This window comes from Protopterus annectens, chromosome 5.part0 (assembly GCF_019279795.1).
Source record: "Protopterus annectens isolate FY-2018-M chromosome 5.part0, PAN1.0, whole genome shotgun sequence".
Classification (NCBI taxonomy): domain Eukaryota; kingdom Metazoa; phylum Chordata; order Ceratodontiformes; family Protopteridae; genus Protopterus; species Protopterus annectens.
The window spans coordinates 1,855,448,652-1,855,469,127 of NC_056735.1; the positions used below are offsets into that span (position 1 = coordinate 1,855,448,652).

The 20,476-nt window shown below is 42.6% G+C and overlaps 1 protein-coding gene across 2 annotated transcripts in view; it reads right to left on the minus strand.

The window, feature by feature from the left end:
* Positions 1-5,774, minus strand: part of RNASEH2B (ribonuclease H2 subunit B) — a 593,154-nt gene extending 587,380 nt beyond the window's left edge. Inside the window, exon 1 of one of the 2 annotated variants that reach the window (XM_044071685.1) lies at positions 5,567-5,774. In XM_044071685.1, the coding sequence (XP_043927620.1) occupies positions 5,567-5,630 (64 nt within the window). In that variant the 5' untranslated portion in view covers positions 5,631-5,774. The remainder of the gene's footprint in view (positions 1-5,566) is intronic. The other variant, XM_044071684.1, reaches the window with a different exon arrangement.
* Positions 5,775-20,476: the final 14,702 nt, after the last annotated feature.

Here is a 20,476-nt window from a genome sequence, read left to right on the forward strand (position 1 = left end):
ATGTACGGGAAGTCTGTTCCATAGCATGGGCAGTCCCTGGGTTATGAACCTGTCCCTCCAGCATTTTCTGTTAATTGTGGTAATGAGGTTGAGGCCTCTGGAGCGTGTGGTGCGGAGGGATTGGGATTTCTTTAGATGTAGAATTTCTAACAGAGCTGGGTCAGACATGGCTTAAGTCACGCAGAGATTGCCTCTAAGTAGGCAATATGAGACAGAGAATAGTTGGGAGTTTTTTTTTTTGTTTTTTTTTTTTGAGTCTGTCCATACAGGACAAGTGTTTAAGGCCTAGAATCCTCTTTGTGAGGTACTTTTGCGGCCTCTCCAATTGTTGCAGGTGTCTAGTGAGTTACATGCCAAATGAGGCATTGTACTCGATGATTAGCCTAATGAGGGAGACAATGACCTCTTTCTTCCTGGATGCAAAACCCTTAGCAATGAGATGTGCCACAGAGGACTTTCTTTAACAGTGGCAATGTGGTAATCAAAAGAGAGGTTGCCATCAACCTGTGTTCCCAGATCTCTTATAACGCCTTCTGTGATCAGTGGACTACCATCAATGTGGTAATTCATGGGAACCGGGTTTTTCCCAAAGGGGATAACAACACATTTTTTGGCATTGGGCTTAAGGCCATGGTTCTGACACCAGTCGTTGGTCACAGTGAGGCCATTCTGTAGGATGTCAACAGAACTTGGGGAGTTAATAATAGCTCCCAACTTGCAATCGTCTATGAACTTTGTCAGCCAGAGTCCCTTCGTGTTGGCCTGGACGTCAGAGAAGTAGATAACAAACAGGAGAGGACCCAGGACTGAACCTTGTGGGACTCCACTCGTTACTAGTCAGCAGTCTGACTTGGAGTAAACTACTTTCACACTGTGGGTTCTGTGAGCCAGTTTGCAACCCACCTAGTAATATAGGGGTTGATGCCAAGCTTAGTGAGTTTTTCTAGGATTCCTGAGTGGGGAATGGTATCAAAAGCCTTGGCCAGATCAAGGTAGGCTGTATGAACCACCTTGCCTTCAACCACAGCTCTGGTGACTGACTCAAAGAAGTCGACCAAGTTGAGCAGGCATGACCTACCCTTCACAAAACCAAACTGCGTGGGATCCAGAGTTTGGAGATTCCCTATATCCTTGTTTAGTTCCATAGCTTTGCATATCAGACTCGTCAGGCTAATAGGTTAGTACTAAGCTAACTGCCCTTGCGAGCCATTTTAAGCCTAGCCAATTATCCCTTGTGAGACTCGAACCCTACATCTTGAGTTTGTAAGGCAAACACCTTAACCATTAGGCCACCCTCTCTACCCTTTAATGGGGCAATAGTTCCCAGGGTCTGTAGTCGCTCATTCGGTAGGGACAAAGCCTGAGGTGAGGCTGTGACTGAACAGGGCACACAGGTGAGGTGCCAGTTCACTCTGTAGTTCATGTAGAACACAACCAGGGAGAATGTCAGGTCCCATAGAAGCTGTATTCTTGGCCTTGGACAGTGCTGTTTTAACCTGTGTAGTAGTAATACTGGGAGCCTGGCAATCTACTGGTATTGTAACTGGTCCTTTGGGGGGGTGGTAAAGTTGGCACTGAAGCTGTTGGCCAGTATACTGGCAATATCTGTTGGCTCAGTATAGGAGGTACCATTGTGCAGTAGCTCAGAACAAATCTGGATATTGCCGTGAAGATTCTTTACTTAACTATAGGCCTTGTAGTTGTCTTTACTATCTGCTGCAATTCTGTTTTCATAGCTAGCTTTAGAGGATTTGATGAGGAATCTCAACTTTTTGTTGAGGCCAATAAGGGAAGTTTTTCAGTCTTGGGACTTCACCTTATTCTGCATCAGTTTCCCCCTTCTGTTGTAGAGTTTGTTTATGGCAGGGAACCACCAAATTGGCTTTCTTTTTTTTTTTTTTTGAGAAAAGTGTCTTGGTTCTATTGGGTATGGTGAGATCCATGCATTTGTGTACATGTTCATACAATGTATTGGTGTATGATTCTGCAGTCACACAACTATTCTCAACTTACATGGGTGCCAAGAAGTTAGCCATCTCTGTTTTTAGGAGCCCAAAGTTAGCTTTGGAGAAGTTTTTCATGGTGGCTACCTTTGCGGGGATGTGGGGCGGGGGGGTGGATTTCCAAGGTGATTAGTTTGCGGTCGGATTTAACCAGGAAGGAACTGACTATTGGTGTAGAGCAAAGGTCGCCCATATTAGTAATGACCAGGTCAAGGATGTTGCTACCTCTAGTGGGTGTAAGAACAAGCTGGTCTAGGTCATTGGAATTAATGAATTCCAGGAAACATTGGGCAAGTGTACTGGTACATGAGCAGTTTTCCCAGTTAATGGAGGAGTAGTTGAAATCGCGTAGTATGAGTGTGTTAGGTTGGACCCTAATATTCTCCAGGGTCCTTAGGAACGTGGAGTATGAGTCTTGGGATATGGTTGGGGACCTATAACAGGCTACGACCTGAATCGCTGTCTTACCCAATGTTAGCTGCACCTGAAGTATCTCTGATGCATTATGTTGGGCTAACAGTTTGCAGGTGTGCGCATCCTTTATGAATATGGAAACACCACCACCTTTGGAGCTTCAGTCCAAGTTCTGGGGCCGAAAGGTGTGGAATGAGTTATAGCCTGGTAGTGTAGGGGTGCTTTCTGCTGCTTTGAACCAGGTCTCTGTTACAGCACAAATGTTGATGTTCTCCATTTTAAGAGATACGTAATATATGTAGATGTATCATTAAAATGTTGATGCTTTTGGTCTGGTTTCCTGTGTAGTAATATTCACAGCATGAAAGTAAAATCTGATGAAGCTGCCAACAAGTAATTCCCCTTCTTTTGTCTTTACTCAAAGAGATAATCAGCAGGCGTTGAACTGTTAGCAAAATCGTGATGCACACACAGACATGCATACACCCTCCAAGTAATGGAAAGCATTTAAAAAAAAAAGTAAATCTAACATGAAAAAACTCCTATCTGAAGCTATAACATTACTAAATATCCCACACAAATAAAACAAATGGTAACTTGGCTCTCATGACAATGTACCTACTTACACATGTCCTGCATTAGTCTATCTTCTTGAGATCCCAGTAATAACATAATATTAACAGAAATACATCAGGGCCATTTCATCTTTAAAACCGCTTTAACAAGTTGAAAACAGAATCATTCACTCCCAGAGGGGAAATATGTGAGAGACCACTCTTGTTTTAACACGATCATGTTTGCTGAAATCTTGAAAAGTGAGAGGATGCCTGATGAATGTAGAAAAAGTGTTTTGGTACCGATTTTTAGGAATAAGGGTGATGTGCAGAGCTGTAGTAACTACAGAGGGACTAAATTGATCAGTCACAGCATGAAGTTATGGGAAAGACTAGTGGAAGCTAGGTTAAGAAGGGACGTGATGATTACTGATCAGCAGTATGGTTTCATGTCGGGAAAGAGCACTACAGATGCGATGTTTGCTCTGAGAGTGTTGATGGAGAAGTACAGAGAAGGTCAGGAGTTGCACTGTGTTTTTGTAGACTTAGAGAAAAGAAAATGACAGGGTGCCTAGAAAGTGGTATTGTATGAGGAAGTCGGGAGTGTCACAGAAGTATGCAAGAGTGGTACAGGATATGTACGAGGGTAGTGTGACAGCAGTGAGGTCTGCGGTGGGAGTGACAGATGCATTTAAGGTGGAGGTGGGATTACATCAAGGATCAGCTCTAAGCCATTTCTGCCACATTCAGCTCAAACTCCTGCCTTTTTGTCAATGCCACTGTCTCCAAACCATATAACATAGCTGGTCTCACTACCCTCTTATAGACCTTCCCTTTCACTCTTACAGGTACTCGTCTGTCACAAATCACTTCTGACACTCTTCTCCACCCACTCCATCCTGCCTGTACTCTCTTCTTCACCTCTCTTCCACACTCACCATTACTCTGAACTACTGACCGCAAGTATTTAAACTCATCTACCTTCGGCACCTCTACTCCTTGCATCCTCACCATTCCTCTACCCTCCCTCTCATTCACACACATATATTCTGTCTTATTCCTGCTGACCTTCATTCCTCTTCTCTCTAGAGCATATCTCCATCTCTCCAGGGTCTCCTCCATCTGTTCCCTACTCTCACTACAGATCACAATGTCATCTGCAAACATCATAGTCCACGGGGACTCCTGGCTGATCTCGTCTGTCAACCTGTCCATCACCATTGCAAATAAGAAGTGTCACACAGCGCAGATCTACAAATCAGAACTGGGTTCCCTCACAGAAACTTGTTGTAATGCCATTTAAACAGATTGCAGAGAATATCAGCCCCCTACACTCCCTTCATCTTTGCATATACTAACTCCAAGAATGATGTAACAGAGTAGAAGCAATACATAATACTACAAGGGCATCTATTTTCCCAGAAGAATACAATGCATCCAAATAATTGCTAAGGGTTGTACCAAATTCCCCTTCTGTCAGGACACTACTTCTTCTTTCGGCTTTTCCTGGTTAGGGGTTGCCATAGTGGCTCACCTGTCCTCTCATGATTGGCAGTGGACTTTTATGGTGTCGATTTGCTACCCGGCTCAACCTCACACAGAATGCACATACACACACTCATGCCTGGGGCCAATTTAGAGTGTCCAGTCCACCTACAGCATGTCTTTGGGATATGGGAGGAAACCGGAGCACCCGGAGGGAACCCACGCGACCACAGGGAGGACAGACAGACTCCACACAGAAAGCACGCCAGCTGAGGATCGAACCAGAGAACCTCTTGTTGTAAGGTGACAACGCTAACCGCTGCACCACCGCGGCTGCCCCTTGGCCAGTACTTTGCAAAAACAATGTATAGGGAAAGTTAAGTACACAAAAGTACAACCATGCCAGCAAGGCTAAATTGACAACACAACAAAATAAGCTACTGTACAGAGAACCTATATTTCTGATGGCACACAAATACTGCAGCTGAACTGAACAATATACAACCTTTTGCAAAGAAAAGTACCACTGCTTACACAGTTTCAGCAGTGCTAATCTGAAGGTTGCAGCACCATTTGGAAGGCTGAGCAACCAGTAGCCAATGCCCGCAGAACTCCATGGCCGTGAAAAACTGGTCTCCTATTGCCTACGCTCCGAGAACAGTTTAGCTTGATGCTAGTTCTGTGAAATTTACAGTTACATTTAAAAGTTATTTATTTTTCGTAAATACATCTGTATGTATTAAGTACCAATACAGATTGCTTAAAGAACAAACCCAAAAAAGAAATAAGCTCCCATACAAATCTGCAATTATGATGAGCTACTAAAAATTGGATGGAATACTTAAAAAGTGCAAGTTCTATTTCATTAACACATGCAAAGTGTCACGAATTACTATGTGACAGACCACTGCTGCGTATTAACCAGCAAATACACACACCACCACATCTGCTAGCGGGTGAGAGAGCTGGTGTGGAAGGCAATAAGACAAGCAGTCGTACAAATCAAATTAACAAATGTGGGAAATTGTTAAATCGCCATAAAAGTAATAAAGCTGTGGAAACGCAGCCGCTAAAACACGAGTGAGCCTGTCACGCTCTCAGTGGCTTTACCTTTTGCAAGAAGCACCCAGTGATCACCGGGAACGTTGGGCGTCCACTTTTTCTTACACAGCATAGTGATTTAAACGTGTTAAAATTTACTGCAATAAAATAAAGTAGTGTAATCCACACACTTGTAAAAATTATAACTAGCGTGTACTTTTCAGGGTTTCTCCAACAAACCAAAAGTAAAATTCTGAAAATGGCGGTAAAACCGATGTACCCACAGTAGGGAAATAATAAACTATTACCACATAGCTTACTTCATTTTGTCGTCATGTTTCGTGAGTAAGTAAACCAATTCTAAAAATCAGTGTAATTTTATCGCTTTTAATGAGTATATATGTTTTTCTGCTCCTTTACAATGAATGTGGGAATACTTGTTTTCCCAATAACACCCCTGTTGTGCACAGCAGAATGGTCTTGACCAGAAGTAATTCTGCTAAATCTTCCGCGTGTAATAGAGCCGCGGGTATTTTAAACTTTATGTGGATGATGCTTTCACTTTTCAGATTGTTTAGTATATCTCTCAAGTGTCCAGATTTTCCCACGATGTACAGATTTTGGCGAAATTAGTGTATTAACCCACCAGATGCGCAGTCGCAAGCCCTGCCCAAACCCCGCCCATGACCATTTTGACTGCACTGTCCACAGTTTGATTGAAATATGCCACCAAAACACAAGGTAATTTAGACCTATATTTCGCCATTAATAAAGCAGTTTTTACAATTTTCTGTACCATATCACTACTATATGTGTTTAAATTTTAAAATAGTACTGCTATTAACGCATGACATTGACATTTTTTCCGTATGTCACCAGTTTTAACATGGATTAAGAGGTAGAGAGCTAAAATCTTGAGTCCAAAAAATCAAGACGTCCTTTAAATAGGGAGAGTTGACAGATATGCATACCACTCAGGTGTACCTGCAAGTATCTTGTCACACATTCGTGAAGAAATTGTAAACAAATAAAAGCGGTACTTTTCCGTAATCGGGGCAACAGTTTTAAATGCGGTTAGACAGCTCCAAATGCAGTGTCTTTTCATGTGTTTGTCTGATTATATGACTAGGTAATTGTAAAATACAAAAGGTATTTCTCTTTTGGAAACATTGTACATTTAAATTTGTAAACCCATACGTGTTCTGCTCAACATTGGAAACGCATGTCAAGACACTCTATTCAGAGCTCATCAACTAGGTTGACGTTGTTTGCCCTTAAAAGGATAGTTAAAAAAATAAATTCTGGATGTTGTGAAACCTTTTCTCCTATCACATGGAATAAAAATGTACAAATACACGTAGGGTGCACATGCAGTCATTGAGCCCTAAAGACAGCCGAAAGGATGCGAGTGTCATCCTAGAAACAGCTGTTCGGTAGTACGCGGTTTCTTTTAAAAGCGCCATGTACTAGCCCCATCCGAAAGGTCGAGTATTTGGTTATCAAGATGCTTGTGGAACATTTGAATGGAAAGGCCATTCGTGTCATTATTGTGCTTATTAATTGCTCTTGTTTTTAATTCTACTGTTTCTGCTACATGTCACGGATTTAACGTTATATTTGCATTGCGTGTCAATCACGGCACATTGCCGGTGTTAATCTCCACCCTCCGGCATGTCAATCACGGCGGACACGCCAATTCCTGCACACACTTGGTGGTTGGTTAATACACTTCAATTTCGCCCAGATTTTTTCCCTATGTTTTTGTCTGTTCCTCTTAAAATTTGCGTTTTTTCTGGCAGTTGCTTGGAAGGAAAATCACTAAGTGTTGATATACTTTTGTGCTTCCTTCGGACTCTGTGTCCTAGGGTTACCACCTGTCCCACTTTGCGAGGGACAGTCCCTCTTTGGGCAGTTGTGTCCTGCAAAGAAATCGAAAAAATGGCAAATGTCCTGAGATTTTAGTACAAACATATTTCCTATATTGTATGTAATAGTTGCATAAAATAGTTATTCTGTATCCGAAACACCTAAATGTTATAAGAAACAGAATAAGCAACTAAAATGCTACAATAATAAGCTTTTATTTAGGCAAAAAAGTGAAGATCTGTCCCTTCTACTGGCTGTGAGTATGCTTTGCCCTGCAAAATCTGATGTTTGTACCAAAAATGTCCCACTTTGGGCATTTGTAAAGGTGGCAACCCTATTCGGACAATGCATGGCAATATAAATTCTATTCATAGGTTGGTAATATAGCAATAACCCACGCCTGGGTGTGGGTAATGCTAAATTTACAAAGCCAACCGTGGGTAAATTTAGCATTACCCACACCCAGAAGTGGGTTATTGCTATTATACCATGACATTATTTAAGAAAAGAAACTATTACTTTTCTTAAATAATGGCATAGTATAATGCCTGTTTACTGCCCTTCCGCAGATGTCTGGCATCCGCGGCAGTTCTGATGTACTGCGCCTGCGCAGTACATCAGAGTTGTTAAAGCAACGGAGAAAGCAAGATCTCCGTTGCTTTTTAGTGTCTCCCTATGTTAAATGAGTTTAACAGGGCGAGACAGTTTTAAAATAAGCAATGGACATCTCCGTTGCTTATTTTAAAACTGTCTCGCTATTTTAAACTCAATTAACATAGCGAACTAAAAGCAACGGAGATCTTGCTTTCTCCGTTGCTTTTTTTAAAATTTAAGCTATGTTAAATGGGTTTAACATGGCGAGACAGCTTTAAAATAAGCAACGGAGATCTCCGTTGCTTATTTTAAAGCTGTCTCGCTATGTTAAACCCATTTAACATAGCGAGACAGTGTTTTAAAAAACCGAGTTATACTAATGGAAAAAAGTCCAGGCGACCGGACCTTTTTCCATTAGTATAACTCGATTTACAACGGGAACGCTGGCCAATCAGCGTGCACGTTTTGGGGGGGTCATGGTATAATAGGCTATTGACCCTAGGACCTATTTAAGCCTAGCCATAACAATTCCCTGGCTATTTATTCCCACAATATTTACTTCCCTGGACCCCTCTCTAGCAGGACGACTGATGTGATCCCCGGGAAGAATTTCCTATCTCCCATCCGATCATCAAGGTTCCTTTTGAAGAGGGCCAAAGAGGCGCTCTGCTTGACATGTATGGGCAGTCTATTTCAGAGGCTGAGGAGTCTCTGGGTCAGGAACCTATCCCTCCAGAATTGTTTAGTGTTATTCTTGTAAGATTACAGGAGCGATGTTTAAAATCTACCCCTATTTTTGGACTTCCCCATTATTTAAGGCTTTGTACAGATTTTTTGCGCTAAGAAGTTGAGAAGTATGGTTAGTAGTCAGCTTAGTTTGATTTAATAAATGTAACTTGTTGGAAATATACAGTTCTGTGTTATCATAACTGACCGCTTTTTAAATATCGACATTCAACGGAAAATTGAAGGGGTAAAAGTGTCTGTTGTGCATTCTTTGACAATTACGTAGTCTTTCTCACGTACCCCGGTACGATACCCGGTAATTCCGCATGTTATAGGAAACTTTGACAAGCTGGAATATAGATTACTTGTAAATGTTCGTTGAAGCGCAGTGAACATTTATGGAGCTTCCTGGGGCACGTCACGTGAAATGTCTAAAACGCTCATGGTCATATATGTCTTAATTGTCAAGATTTTCTCAGAATGTCCATATTTTTGGTCTGTTCCTCAAAAGTTTGTGGTTTCCTGGCAAGTCAACGAGGAGGACTGAAGTCACTAAATAATGACATACATTGGAGTTTCAGACTTCAAATCTTTAAGAAAAAGCATGCTAACACAAACTGTGTTATTCTATCAACTTTCTAAGTTTATAAGAACAATATTTAAAATCTGCCCCTATTTATGTGCTTCCCCCATTCATTATTTTAGACTTTCTACAGATTTCTTGTGCCAAACCAAAGAGTAAAAAGGTCACACAATGAGTAAAAACTACAAGAAAAACTCAGTATTTGTTAATTTTAAACCTCCTGTAATAGAGGCCAAGGGGATATATGCAAATGACACCTTAAGAACATCAAGTATTTCAACTATATTAGACTTCTGAATGTCCATGACTTTTTACTTTTTCTTTTTAAGTCTTTAGGATTACATTCAGGCCAATAAAGCTAAACCCAACTAGCTGAGGACATACATGTTTTGGCCATCTTATGACCTTATCAGCACAGCATAGTTGGACAGTTTGGCTATGCTTTAGAAACACAGCTAGTGGGTATGGTTTTATTGACCTGAACTTGTATCCATAAAGACTTAAAAAAGAAAAAGTAAAAAGTCATGGACATTCAGATGCCATATAGCTGAAACATTCCCCAGGATTCAAGAAGCTCAGCGCAAGGACGATTTTAGCCTTGTGCCAAGCGTCCTCACTATAGATGGTGCAGTAATGCCATATGAATATGTATGAGGGGGCGCCACCGCACACTCGACATGCACAGGAAACGTGTGCGGGTGCAGAGGGCATGTAAACATGCCCTGACAGTTGCACAACCTACTATACCTACTAGTAGAGCCCACCTCTAACAGAAAGTCAGTAATTCAGTGTCCGTAGATACCGAAATGTATGCTAAGCATACAAGAGTGTCCACGAACAGTGAAATAAAATCGAAGTAGTAAACACACAAGCACGTAGTGGAATGTTGAACCCTGTCCCTAGAACTTTCACAATTATATTCCCTGTGTCAATATTATACATTTGAATTGCTGCAATATCGAAGGTGTAAGCAAAGTGCAGCATGTTAGCATGTCGCAGCCCTCCGCTGAGCATAGCTTACACATCAAAGTCATTCAAATAGAGAAAAACATGCGGAGTCAATGTCTGTAGTGTAGTGTTTAGAGCATCCGCCTAACAAACAGGCATTCACGGTTCAAGCCCAACAATAGCACATATCATTTTCCATGTGGAAGGAATGTCGTTTTGCTGTAAAACTGACATGAGTATTGCATGAGATATCTAACTAAATGTCATTCAAAGTGGCACTGTCATAATAGATAAAGCACTAGTAAGAAGGGGTAAGCACAAATAAGCAGCAGTAAACATATATAAGTACCAGTAAGCAAGTCTGAGTGTGCTTGCGTGGGTCTAAGCAGTGCCCAGGAAATGTATATAAGAATATACAGATAGATAATATATATGCATATATATATATATATATATATATATATATATATATATATATATATGCATATATATTATCTATGTATATACACATATATATATATATATATATATATATATATATATATATATATATATAGGTTCATAGGTTCATACTAGGCTGTCTGCCCTAGGGCATTTATAAGCATAGCCAGAGTGTGTTTGGCTTTCGCCACCCATTTTAAATTAATTTTGCTATGCCCTTTTTCGAGGTTAGTATATTGTGCCTCTGTCTAACAGTGACACAGAAGTGATACCTGGGGTAAACCTATGATCTCCCATCCACTCATCAAGATTCCTCTTGAAGAGAGTCAATGAGGGACTCTGCCTAACCTGGACTGGGATTTTATTCCAGAGTGAAGGGAGCCTCTGGGTTATGAATCTGTCCCTCCAGCATGTCCTATTTATTTCAGTGCTGAGGTTCAAGTCTCTCGAGCACGTAGCTCGATGGGATTTGGATTTTCTGAGGTGCAGCATGTCCATTAATTCCGGTTGGACATGGCTTTGTACGTCAGGTACAGATCGCCTCTGAGCAGGCGGTATGCCACTGAGTAGAGCTGGAGTTTCTTTAACCGGGCAGCATATGGCATCTGTTTGAGCCCTTTGATCCTCTTGGTGAGGTACTTTTGGGGTCTTTCCAGTTGCTGCAGGTGTCTGGTAAGGTACATCCCAAAAGGGGCATTGTACTCAATTATCGGCCTGATGAGGTATGAGTAAAGAGGCACGATAACCTCCCCTGATCTAGATGTGAATCCCTTCATGATTAGGTGGGCTATATAAAATGTTCTTCTAACCACTTTGGCCACGTGGTTGTCAAATGAGAGATTGCTATCAACTTGGGTCCTCAGGTCCCTAATCACTTCTTCTGTACTTAATGGATTACCACCTATGTGGTAATTTGTGGGCACTTTGTTTTTGCCAAAGGGGATGACTATACACTTTTAGGCGTTTAGCTTGAGGCCATGGCTCTGGCACCAGTTGTCTGTTTCTATGAGGCCCTTTTGGAGGATGCTTGTGTCGGCTGGAGAGTTGATTATGGCTCCCAGTTTGCAGTCATCTGCGAACTTGGTCAGTCACAGTCCTTCCGTGTTGGCCTGTACCTCCGAGAAATATATACCGAACAACAGAGGTCCCAGGATTGAGGCTTGTGGGACGCCACTTGTAACTGGTTTGGAGTCTGACATGACTCCAGCAATTCTAACCATGTGGGTTCTGTCCTTGAGCCAGTTTGCAACCCATCTAGTGACATAGGGGTTTATATTTAAGCTAGTGAGCTTATCTATAATGCCCGAGTGGGGTATTGTATCGAAGGCTTTTGCGAGGTCCAGGTAGGCTGTGTGGACCACCTTCCCCTCGTCAATGGCCTTGTTGACTGTTTCAGAGAAATCGACCAGGTTTAAGAGGCAGGATCTGCCCTTAACAAAGCCGAACTGGGTAGGATCCAGTGTCTGTAGGTCCCCAATATCTTTATTTATGAGGTCCATGATGATCCTTTCCATAGCTTTGCAGACCAAGCTAGTCAGGCTTATGGGGCGATAGTTTCCAGGATCCGTTGAGGCACCACCTTTGTGGAGAGGGACCACTGTTGCTGTACGCCACTCTTTGGGTACATATCCTGTAGTAAGGCTGAGATTGAACAGTAGTTTTATGTTTGGGTTTAGCTCTTCTTGGAGTTCATGTAGGACGCAGCCCGGGACACCGTCTGGTCCCATTGATGCTGTGTTTTTTGCTTTGGAGAGGGCGGCTCTTACCTGAGCATCTGAGATGTCAGGGGGGCAGCACTCTGCTGGGATAGATATTTGCCCTTTTGGTGGGGGGGGGAGAGAAGTTTGCACTGAACCTGTCAGCTAGGATGTGGGTTCAGTGTATTTTTTGTCATTTTGGAGTAATTCTGAGCATATCTGGGAATTACCACCCAGGTTCCTAACATAACTAAAGAAAGCCTTGGATTATCCTTAGTGTCCTGTGCAATTTTTCTCTCGAAGCTGGCCTTAGACAATTTTATGAGTGCCCGTAGTTTTTTGCTAATACTGATCAGTGATGCCTTCCCTTTTTGGGATTTTGCTCTATCATTTAGTAGTTTCCTCTTTCTATTGTATAGTTTGTTTATGGCTGGGGTCCACCAGACAGGACGTCTGCCTTTGGAGGATTGGGTCTTGGTTTTATTTGGGATCGCATGATCCATGCATTCCTGAAGTTGTTCATAGAATGCGTTTATAAAGGATTCTGCGGTCTGGGCCGTATTTTCCACAGGCCCGGGGGCTTTGAAGGATTCCACCTCGGTTTTGAGGAGTGTGAAATTTGCTTTAGAGAAGTTTTTCACTGTGGTTTTCTGGGCAGGGGGTGGGGTTGGGATGTGAATATCCAGTGAGAATAGTTTATGGACTGATCTTACCAGTGAGGGATACATTTCTGGTCTGGAGCATAGAGTCCCCATGTTGGTGATGATCAGGTCCAGTATGTTTTCCCCTCTTGTGGGAGTGGTAACAAGTTGTTCCATAGCATTTGAGTTTATAAATTCTAGGAACCTTTGGGCTAGGGTGTTGGAGCTAGAGTAATGCTCCCAGTCTATGTTTGGGTAGTTGAAGTCGCCCAGTATAATGGTGTTTGGAGAGACCTTCATATTTTCCAGTGTTCTCAGGAAGGCCGAGTGGGGTTCCTGGGTATATAGCTATATATGGTTGCAAACATATACATACACACACACACATATAATATATATATATATATATATATATATATATATATATATATATATATATATATATTATATATATTATATATATATACATATGTATATATATATATATATATATATATATGTGTGTGTGTGTGTGTGTGTGTGTGTGTGCGCACGCACGTAGATATACACAGATATACAGCTATGATAGGAAACAGCACACAAGAATGACATATGTTCACAGGCTATGCCAATGGAAGTGAGGGGCCCAAGCAAGAAACATGAAACATGTAGCATGACCTTCCACCCCTCCCCAGCCAGACACGGGAAACATACACACAAACCCGCCTACAATGTAAATAGTCCACTGTTCCCCAGACCACAGGCAGGATACAACTGGGGGGGGTACACAGTGCACCTGTGAAATCTAATCTTGGAACACAGATGGGAGTGTCCCTTGTGGGACACCCCAAAAATTGACAAGACCAAAAGAAGGTGATACACCGACCATTTTGGCTGGGGTGTATACATACCCGGAATACAAGGGTGGGAAAGCCTGATGACCCATGGGTCGAGACAATTGTATGACATGGGCCCCGTGAAGTGGAGAGTGGGCACCGTGTAGTGGTGTGTTCTGAACTGACCAAGACCCAGAGTAAGGATGGGTGCTGTAGAGGAGGTGCGATGGGGGAACTATGGGTAGCTACTTATGGGTCTAGGTGTGCAGGTGTTGGCTGATGTCGGCCTATATGAACAGCCCCAGGGATGTAAGCAAATGTGTTCATTGGGCAGAGGCATCTCCCATCTAGCAGCCACACCCACTACGAGTCTGACTGCAACAAAGTGTAATCTACATGGCAAGGAATGGAATAACCAATGTAGATTATATATGTATATATATGTAGAGGTATGTGCGTGTATATCTACCCATAGCGACATAGAGATAAACCTCTCCCTCTCCGTAGTACAAATGTATACATACAGAGACAGGATGCATATACATACCCACATATAGATATATACATATGCAGACATCCATAGACCCATATGTTGTTATTTATATATATATATATATATATATATATATATAGCAATATATAAATATATACATCTATGCATACATATACAGATATATCTGTATATGGTAATGTATATATATATATATATATATATATATATATATATATATATATATATATATAGTGTGTGTGACTGTAAATATACACATGTATATAGCTAGGATATGATACAGCAGTTATGAATTACATATGTTCACAGGCCATGCATATGGGGGTGAGGGGTCCAATAAACAAACATGTACCACGTAGCATCCACTCCCCCAGTTAGGCCGGTGAGACATACAGACACACAATAAAAGTAAACACACCACTGCTCCCCAGACCACTAGCAGGATACTACCAGTGGGAGAGACCTGCCAGGTCTAAACTTGAAACATCGACATCGATGTCCCTTGTGGGACACCCAAAAATTAATGATCATCAGAGTCAGTCCCAGTAATGATTCATCAAACCAGGCTGTAGACGTACACAGACCAGTAGGCTGTGCAAGTCTGATAACCCATGGGTCGACACAATGTACGACATGTGTCCCGACACGCGGAGAGTGGGCAGTGTGTAGTGGTGTGTTTATAACCCACCTGCACCCACAATAAGAATGAGTGCTGTAGAGGAGGGGCAGGTGGGGGAACTATGGGTATGCAATTATGGGCTTAGGTGTGCAGGTGTTGGCTGGCGCAGTTGTACTAGGACCACCCCGGGGATGTAAGTAATATTCCGAAATGGGCATAGCTGACACCCATACCTCTCAACCCCTAAGAGCAAATCCACTGGACAGGACATAAACCATTGGGGGAACAAATAGGGGCCATACCTCTGAACTGTCCCCGATTCAGGGACATCCTTGATTTTGACTCAAATTCTAACTTTGTCCCACTTAATCCCTCCTAAAACTAATGACTTTTGGAGGAAAGGTGGTGAATTACACGTAATGAATAATAACAACAATTAAGAGTTATAAACATCATTTACCTCAGAAAATGTGTATGTATTCATATTCTCTGAGTCTGTCAATGTGTCAGGTTAATAGCACTAATAATTTAAATGTGTCCCTGATGTTATGACGTGTCCCTGATTCAGTTGATATATGTCCCCAATCGTTTTAGAGGTCTGATAGGGACAGAAAGCACATATTCCACTTACAACCTTAGAAGGATGATAGAATATTAGGTTTGCAGTAGCATGACTCAGCAGAAGGATGTGGGTTCCAAAACCCAATTACGTGTTTGTATTGAAGAGTGTCATTTCCCATGTATTAGCCAGACAGGTGCAGATTGTAAGAGGAACACACCAATAATATGAATCAAACTCTGGACAGGCCGCAGATTCCGTACAGTCGAATGGCATGCTTTCGCCTAATGGGCAGCCATTCCAGATACTGTAGGCTTGTAATCCAATGTAATAGGCATCATAAGGTAATATCGTAGTCCTCACTCCCACCCAGGGGTGTAAGTGTCAGATGCAAACACCAAATGCAGTGCATTTGCAAGTGTGGGAGCAAGCGGATGTAAGCCTGTTTGGCCGCCAGTATGCAAGTATTATACTGATGAAACAATGTAGAGGCTGAGTGTAAGAAACTGTAACCGGAGGTTAGCATTGCTTAGCTCCACGCAAACTCACACACACCCGCTCACAACTGCTTTAATGTGCCTTAATCACTCCGTATCCAACAGCCTTGTTCTGCCAGCAACAAAATAAATGGCCTCTGCAAGGCTCAAAACCAGGACCCTGCACACACAGCTAATGTGATTTACCACTAAGCCATGGCAGATTTACAGACATTGGATGTTATCACAAACATATCATCCAGTGCAGTCATTCAACAGTATAGGAAATGTTTTCCATCATGTAGATGTATGTGTGTGTGTTTATGTCCAGATATAGATACTCATATAGACATATATATATATATATATATATATATATATATATATATATATATATATATATATATATATATCAAGAACATCCCATGTGACAATAAAGCATTACAAAGGAATGAAAAGGGAAACACCAGCAATGCCTGTATTATGTAGTGGTGTTGTCATATGTAATATCAAGTCTGCCTCAGACAGGGGACTATATTGCAACATCGAACGCTTAAAACAGCGAACTATGTTACATCGACACATTTTCAATGAAAGCTGAAAATGTTGAATCCAAAGAACAGCGATTTCTTTCCTAGGGAAAGAAATCACTGTTCCAATCCCCACAATAAAAAAAACACATTACACAGTTCCAAACACATACACACATACCCAATCCTAATTATACCCCCCAAAAACCAGTAAACAACTAAATACACATATGCACATAACCCAAACATACATTTAACGAAAAAAAAAGTAAACATTTTAAATCATATGCACTTACCTTAACCCGCACCCTAACCCTAAGGTTAGTAACTCTCGCTTATTTACATAAACAGCTCGAAACACATACACACTTATCTTAACCCTAATTCTACCCCCCAAAACAAAAGTAAACAACTGAAAACACATACACACGTAACTCAACCATACATTTAACACAAAATATAAAACAGTAAACACTTTCATACATATGCACTTACTTTAACCTACACCCTTAACCCTAAGGTCAGTAACTCTTGCACAATCACGCTCGGGAGCTATACCGGACAAGGGACCACAATACACTTCAGAACACGGCAAAACAACAAAGCAGTCAAGCGACTTCTTTCCCAGGGAAAGAATTCGCTGAACAGCTGCTTCACTGTTTTGCCTGTTCGCTCTACATGTGTCGATGAAAATGCATTTGACATAATGTGTTTTTGTTGTACTCATAAGAACCCCTCAGACAGACATGTGTCATTAATACATGCAAACATTTGTACATTGGCCAAATACATCACTCTGTGCATTTTATTTACATTAACACAACAGTTCCTGTCCAATCATTATGTGAGAACACTACTCTTGCAAGGTGCTGTGTGCGACATCATCATCATGAAAAAGGTAAATGGGGTAACCATAGAGGGACCGGTAGTGTGTGTACAATGGGGTCATCTGCATCACATGTACCTGGAACCTTTAGGAGTCATGTGCATACCAGGATTGTGTGCCTGGGAGACAGGGGTGAGGACAACTGGAGTATGTTGTGATGCATATTAAAAGGGTTACATGTGTCCAGTGGTCACATGTGTGAAATGGACAGCTATGTATGGGACAAATGTTCTAGGAACTGATTGGCCTTTAGTTTCATTAGGGTGAAAGTGGGATGTGGGGGAAGGAGAGTAGGTATGCTCGTTGAGGATAGGTTGGGTAGGATGGCAGACAAGACAGCATACAGGGTCGGTATATGACACATGTGGGGGGATACCCCTTGGATGGGGAGGGGTGTTCGGCAGTGACAAGCCCATGAGCCCCCAGATGGAAACAGTGGGATGGAGGTCCCCAGCCATGGGCAGCCACTACTTCACCAAAATGGCCGCAAAGGTGGCAGTGCTGGGGGCTGTCTAGGAGGGGCAAGCTCACCCTGTAAATGTGACACTCTGCCCTCGAGCTGGTGTATCTGGCCTCGAAACCCCTTATTGAGCCCCCCTACGCACCATGTCCGGGACTGAATGACAGCGAACAAGTCCCTGTCTGGACCTGCTCCCAGGGGGAACAAACCCCATTCTCAGTGGCGGTTTCACCAGAGGGTGGTGTAGAGCCAACAGAGGTGGAGGTCCAAGGCTGGGCCCCAGATGTGCTGGTGCCCAGTGCCATGGCCAGCTGAAGTGGGACAGGAGGTTCTGCCGGGACCTCCAAACCCATACAGCCTATGGTGTTGCAGTTTTAACACAGATATGGCTTATTAATACTCAACAACACTCAACATTACTTATAACAGCATGCATAGATATGACCATCAACCTAACACAACAGATGGTATACATTTGCAGAGGGAGCACCACACATGTATATATACTGCATGACATCTGTACAAAGTGTAGAAGACTTGTGATTGCAGCTATGAACAGTGGCCCATTATTGGCATGCCACTGAGAACTCCAGACAGTGACTGTCATACCACTGTTTCATGTGACATATGTGCAGTAAGGGATGCGATGGCAGTAACTCTCGTCACTATCACCATTTACTGACTGCAATCCTCACACTATGCTTCTGGAGTTCACAGATGTGTGTTCAGTGAGTAACACAGGAAACAAATGGTTTCATACACTGACCAATCCACGGATGGCCCTACAGATGGGGGTTCCCTCACAAACAGAGCACTGTCTTGTCAGTTTTAAAACATGCAGAATAGCCATTACGACACACAACTTGTTAAACTGGCATTAGTCTCAATGAAGCATAGCTACACTTACATGCTGTAGTCATGTCTGGCACATCACCCTCATGTCTTTAAGCTATTTTCCACTGTGTAAACTGTTTGAGGAACATCCAGATATCATCTGTGATGACGTTTACCAAACACCAGATCCAGGGTCCACTCACAGCGACTGTCATGGGCAAACACCAACATGATGTTACTAGAAATTGCACTGTTTCCATGCAATTGGCTATGGGAACATCACCACAGCTGGTCCACAGGCAATCAGCTAGAGGAGGACTGCAATGGGTGCAGAGGCCATCACCTGGTCATGACCATCACTTACAAAACACAAGCTGCTGCTGAGCAGGTGTACAACTCCACATCCACCGGAGAGTGTGTGGGAGGGACGGACAGAGGCAAAGTACATCAGAGAAGGGCTTGGAGACTAAAACCTAAGCATCGTATGTCATACACCTGCCAGTAGAGGGGTTCAAACCCCTGACTGACTAGTCATTACTATTACAAGTGCATGCAGTTACTGCTTGTGCCACAAAGCTGACATGATGGTGTGCTGTAAGAACATATATGTGTGCTGGTGAACGACATCTCCAACAGAGAGTAGACATACATTAGGTGTAGCTCACATGGCTGTCCACATGAACGAATGTCATTGTCAACACAACCACACTCTAATGGACTCACATTGCCAGACTTTGTCCGGCTCACAAATACACTTCCTAACTACTTAGTTTGCCACACTGCAGTAATGCACAGGTACTACACGCACCACGGGTGATATCAGTAGGTTCTATGGGCTAGGGCATGTGAACGTGTCTGACATCAGTCGGTATCCCAATGGGAGTTATACTGGGTGTGACTATGGTTGGGAGCATCATACCCCACATGCAGACACAAGGTGCCAGTATGGACATGCATGTGTGCATTGATTCATGGGTGTGTAGTGGTTGGCTGTGCAAGATAGCTGTGCAAGGCTGGGTGAGGGGGTAATCCTTGGCATCACACCACCTGACAAAGGTGTGCAGTGTAGTACAGGGTTGCAGTGTCTGCAGTGTCCCACATTGATGGGTATTGTATGAACTGTCTTAACATCCTGGTTACCATTGTGTATGGCCATTGTTTTGCAATGCATGCCATGTCTGTGTTTGATAGTCCTTGACATGGACATTGCCTGGGATGTGCACATCCCACAATAATGTACAGTGACATTTACAAGTGTACCTGGTTTGGCTGGCATATGTTGTGTACACAGACTGTTATCCTCAGATATGACAATACTGGCCTGGTGTGGCAGGACCTGCTTATAGATAGCAGGTTGACTCTGCACCGGCATTGATAGCATGATACAGGTGTCAGTGGCATCAGTCCATACAGAGCACATGTGTAAGGCATTGTATGGTCTCTGTGGTTCATATTTGATGGCACCATATATGTTGCAGGCATCCAGTGGGGAACATAGTGAAGACACATTGTCTGCAATTATGTGTCTATTGTACTGCTGTACAGGTTGCCATGCCCTCTGCAGCCCACTGCAATCACACCATGCCTACTATCTGTCATCAATGTGCAAGGTACTAGCAAAATAGCAGGATATTCTAGGCAAGTGTGTTTCTGTATGACACATGGGTTCAGAACGTATTCCGGGTAATAGTAGGGTTGCATACTTTGTTCATCAGGCCTTTTGTCAGATGTAGGGGTATGGCTTGCCAACAGTGTCCCTTGGCTGATTGACATCTGTACTCCTCGTGAGGTGG